The sequence below is a fragment of the Apis dorsata genome, unplaced genomic scaffold (genome assembly GCF_000469605.1).
Source record: "Apis dorsata unplaced genomic scaffold, Apis dorsata 1.3 scaffold_360, whole genome shotgun sequence".
Taxonomy (NCBI): Eukaryota; Metazoa; Arthropoda; class Insecta; order Hymenoptera; family Apidae; genus Apis; species Apis dorsata.
Genome location: NW_006263625.1, coordinates 94,493 through 100,221, shown reverse-complemented (window position 1 = coordinate 100,221; position 5,729 = coordinate 94,493). Strand labels below are relative to the sequence as shown.

The 5,729-nt window shown below is 24.7% G+C and overlaps 1 protein-coding gene across 1 annotated transcript in view; it reads left to right on the top strand.

The window, feature by feature from the left end:
* The first annotated feature begins 2,094 nt into the window (after positions 1-2,094).
* The window catches only part of LOC102671368 (cytochrome P450 4c3-like), an 11,993-nt gene continuing 8,358 nt past the window's right edge, over positions 2,095-5,729 (top strand). The window contains exon 1 of the mRNA XM_031511903.1: positions 2,095-2,879. Within this exon, the coding sequence (XP_031367763.1) occupies positions 2,693-2,879 (187 nt within the window). The 5' untranslated portion in view covers positions 2,095-2,692. The remainder of the gene's footprint in view (positions 2,880-5,729) is intronic.

Here is a 5,729-nt window from a genome sequence, read left to right as displayed (position 1 = left end):
AAAAAAAAAAAAAAAAAAAGATACAATGCACATGATGTGTATTAATATCTAGAAGAAGGACATTCACGATTCATTCAAATGCTAATCAATGTTTCAATACTGGAATGGATGCATTTCTATGAACTGCAATAGTATACCTTTTTATCTTCCAAAGTCCATCGTCTATTTATCTTTGACATTTGTATTTAACTCGTTACTTTGCATGAGCATTGCACATGCATTAATATTTCATTACTAATAAATGAGAAAGAAAGAATTTGTAAAACATTTTATCGATTATAAATTATTGAGCTATAAAAAAAAGAAAATTAAGATACAAGATAATGATATTCAAATTTGATAATTGATCGATTTGTAAAAAAAAAAACATAATACGCTAATTTAAATATAGGTAGCTGATAGAATATACAGATATCAATTATAAATATTAACTATACAAGCCGATGAAAGGAAGCAAAAACTTAATGATATTCTTTATTAATCATCCTTGTCTTCCTATATTCTTCCGTATTTCATTGTCAGCAATTATCAAAGACACGAACAAATTAATATCCATGTTCAATTATGAGCATCACTTTTTATATTCATGAAAATATAACTGAAAATTAAACATTTTAAATAAATTTAAAAATTAATTTGTTTTTTCAATAAAGATTTTATCAAGAATTTTAAAAAATTTTCCTCATTATTATAAATATGTCAAAAAAATATTTTATGTACATATTAATAACAAAAATGTAGAACATGCGAGAAACAATCCACGTGTTCTTTCATGCGAAAGACTATCGACACCAAATTATATAATCAATCATTATCGATCGTGATAGTCTACAGATTATTCATACAGAAGTATTTAACAAGTATCGTTTTGTCTTGTTTGCATTCTTAACAATAGTTAACACTCGAATTTGTCTGTCGAAGCTGCCGTCCTGTTTCGCATTAACGTTTTCGTGTATTCTTTTAAATCACGTTTTCATCCTGTGCTTTTTAGTGATATCTTTTTATAAATATATTTTATATATGTATACATTATTTATTATATGTGTATACATTAAAATTTTTGAAATTTATTTATCGATAATTACTCTTGCAAACACGTTTTTAAGTACAAACAAGAATTCATTTTCAAGATCAATTTCCAAGAATATTTCTAAATGGACACACACTCTATCTTTGAAAGGATGCCATATAAAGTATGTAAATGTTTTGACATGTGCAATCAAATCAGATTCGATAAACTCATTGAATGGAATCATTGTATGTGCAAGCAAATGATTTTGAAAAAAAACCAAAAGGAATCAAAATCTGAACTGTGACATTAGGATTAATCAAAAAAATATTTTCTTAAGAAAGAAACATGATGTTAATGTGTTGAAAAGTTAAGATTTGTTAAGATTTCATGTTAAGATTTCATTAATTCATTTGAAATTGTTTATATGAATAAAAAAATTTGACATAAAAATATAATTTTTGTCAATCTATTCTAAAAAATGATTATTATTATTATTAATTATGAATTTAAATTTGAAAAATTTTAAAAATCAAAAATTAAGATTATCATATTTCAATTTTTGAGAATATGGATATTTTTTTTAAAAAAAAAAGAAGATAATGAAAAAAATAAGCTTGGATTTTGAAAATTTCAAATTTCAAGAGTTTCGAGATCTCGCAAAGTTTCGGATTCAAATCTCGAATCTCTAGAAGTTAAATTTCAACCTATCTCTAAAAAGAATGTATCGATCCTATAAATCGTGTGTATAAGTATCGATTTCGCGATAGAGAAAATTCGAACACAGTATGCATATACTATGGAAAAAATTTATGTGCCGTATACATACCCATATCGATGTTCTCATCTGTCTGTGGAAATGTAAATTTTATACTTTTTTAGTATAAGACGAACACGAAGAATCATGTGGCTACCTTTGTACATACTGCCGGTCAACACCTCGTCACATATATACATATATGTACATATATACACATCCCACGTGTTTGTTTCTATTGGTGGAGAAGTTAGCCACTGACCGTTGGTGTAGTACACAGAGCATTCAGTAGTATATAAGGGCGACTCTTTCGTACGGGCACGCATAACCGAGAGGGAGTCATTCCATGATACGCGTTGCACGCGACCTCTTCCTCTTCTTTTGCCGTCCTTTTGCGGCATTGTTTCCACCGTGACAATTGCTACTTTACTTTTAATTTGATTCAGTGAACTATAGAAAATAACTCAATTTTTTTTTGTGTTTCTCTTTCTTTTCTCTTTCTCTCTCTCCCCTTCTCTCTCTCTTTCTCTTTCGGTTTTTCTTTCTCTCTAAGGTCATCTTTTAATTTTCCGCGTTTTTCATCACACGAATGCGTTACATATCTATTTTGTCAATAGTTTGCTTTTGTATTTGAGGTGCTTTGTATTCTTTTATCAGGAAAATTGATTGATAGTAACATAGTGCATAGTAACATAGTGAAGAAAAAAAGACTATAAGGAGAAAACGATTTGTGAAATGAGAATACTTTTTGTAAATTTTCATTCTCCGACAAAAGTGAACATTTTGAGAAGAAACATTTGAAATACATCATGCAGTTATAATTTTTATGAGATAAAAAATTATAATAAATACTTAACATATGAAACATGCAAGAAACGAGAAGATATTGAAGAGAACATTGGCATATCGAACAGAACAAATTCAGAATGTCTTCTTCAACAATCATTATGGGAGTATCGTGGCTCACGATGATCTTGTCGATATGTTTGATGACAATAGTTGTATTGTTATTAGTGCGACGAGGAAAATTTTTATACGCTTTGAGAAAAGTGCCTTATCCTCCTGCTTTTCCCATCATTGGAAATGCGTACGAATTATGTTGCAGTCCGGAAGGTAAGTGAAATATTTTCTAAAAAAAAAAAATAAAAGAAAGAAAGAATATTTATCTAAAGCTAAACAAAAAATTAAATTTTAAACAGAGAATGTTTAAAAATATTTAATCAAATAATTTGTAATAATTCGACACGTGCCGGTTCTTAACCTATTGCTATGTAAGATCAAATCATATATACAGATTATAGTTCGATTATGACAAATATGAATGTGATATACTGGTTATAAAAATTATTTATACATAACCTTAATTTTTTTCAATAAAACATTTTTTAATCAAATATTTTAATATCACATTATTTTAGTTACATGCTACAAAATTTAATTTAATGTTTTATAATTGTATTTAATTAATTATTTAAATATTATAATAAATATAATAATGCATTAATATTTTTTATAATCACTGCATATTATTTAAAATAATTTTTATAATTGATCATTATTAAAAATGAATTATAATTTATATGATATAAATTATAAGCAAGAAATAAAATATTTTGAGAAAAATTCATAAAATAATCTCATTTTAGTGAAAAAAATTGTGAAACAACGAATTAAATGCATTAATGTAAATTAATGTGAGATTTTATAAAATTTGATAGCTGATAAATGAACTAGTTGCTTGAATTAGCATTATTATTATGTTATGTTTAAATTTAAAAAAAAAAGCGATTATGAGTACGAGTTCAATGATGTTTCATTTTTCTTAAAAAGAAAAAATTAAATCATGAATCGTTATATAAATGAATAGTTATAAAAAAAGAAAAAGAAGATTAACGTGTTGTCAACATACATAAAGTAATGAATATTTATGATATGCGCGCCATTATAATTAATTTTTTTAAATAATAATTAATTATTATAATTATTATAATAATATTTAATAAATATTTAAAATTTAATATAGATTTAATAAGATTTACTTAAATAATTAATTAAATAATAAATATCTTAAGAATAATAATTTTTTTCAAGCAAATTATTTATTTTTATGTTTATTATTATTATTCTTTATGTTTCTTATTTACTTTTATTTTATAAAATTGATAAATTTTAAAATAATTTTAAAATAATAATTAAATATTAATAATGTTTAATTAAGAATATTAAAAATAATATAAAATAAATTAAATATCTAGATTTATTTTAAACATTTAAAAATTTGTCATAAAAAATAATAATTTCAATTTTATTGAATATAATTAAATTTTATTTTATCTTGTTTAATAATTAATAACTTTAATATTTTTTTCTCAAATCAATCGATTTGTTACTATTAAATATTTAAAAAAAAATGAATAATATGAAATATTGTAGATAGTCGTCAGACACGATGAAATGTATGTAATTCTGGTATTCGCGTACTTTTATTTCCAAATTGGCACAAGATAACGATAACCTCAATATCAAAGAAATTCGCGAGATCGAGCATGCAAGCAGATGCATTGATATTGTGAACAGAAATACATATTGATCGCTCGAGATCGGTATTTTGCGATGTAAGTTCAAGCAAATAAATGATCCTTAACATGTGTGGTTTCTCAAAATCTTTCACTGTTACTTCTTTTTATGTAACGATTTTTAGTATTTATTTTTATTTTTATATATATTTTTATTATATGATAAAATTCGAATTGCGATTTAATTTTTTAAATTTTTCTTATCTTGTATGTGAAGAGAAGAAGGAGACACAAATTATTTGAATATTAAAAAGATCGAAATGTAACAAAAATAAATATTAATAAATTATATCAATGAAAAGTAGATCGCGTGATTTTTTTTTAGTCGTATATTTGATATCATTCATAAATACTTTTTAACAATTAAATAAAATTAATTAAACCCTATTACAAAAAAAATGTCATCAATCAAAACTTGTAGAACATTATCTTCGAATAATAACATTTATTTTCATATATATATATATACGATATCTGAAATTATCTTATTGCAAATACGTACATATGATTTGTAGCAACAAAATGAAGATTTTTTCGCAAATGTTTATGCGATGCGTTCTTTAATTATATATATATTTTTTTAAAAGAAACGTGTATTGGAAGAGAACGAAGAGTTCATAAGAAATCAAAGTTTCACTCGATCTTGCACATTGGTTATCGCAACACAAATGAGTATCGAGTAATAATTCATTTTCAAAGTAAATCGAAAGTCATGTCAATCATCAATGATAAATTTTCGATATTTGGGAAATTACGTTTAATTTGGTATACTCTAAATATAAAAAACGAACGTATGAGTGTACTCGTGAAATGAAATTGCGAAGGAAAGGAAAAGAGAAAAAAGAAAGGAGGATTTATCCACCTCAGCCCCACTGAATGCTACATATAGATAATGATTGGCGTGTCGTGAGTAACCAGACGAAGAAAGAAACGGGTCGAGGTCGTTCGTGCTCTGAATAAAGCTGTAGTAATTGTATGCAATTACACGTGGCTTAAGAAAAAAAAATAAAATTATCAGCAATACTGATGATTTAAAAAAAAAAGCTTTTAATATGAATTGGCCTTGATTCGAAGTTACAAGTTGTACATAAACTTCTACAGTTTTCATTTGTAAATCTAATTATGCAATTGCAAATGAATGCTCGATGTGATTTGACTACATCGGTGGATCGTAAATAACAATAACGTCGATAACAATAACGTATAAAATATTGAAGTTAAAATTTGATTTTCGAAAAAATTAAGTTCGAAAATTCATTTATGTATATTAAAGAAATATATAGATATATATATAATAGAAAAAAAAATATAGAAAAATAGTAGAACTTTACAATCTCATTTTTATCTATCGTGTTATGAAATGATATTATTTTAAATAATATTTCAA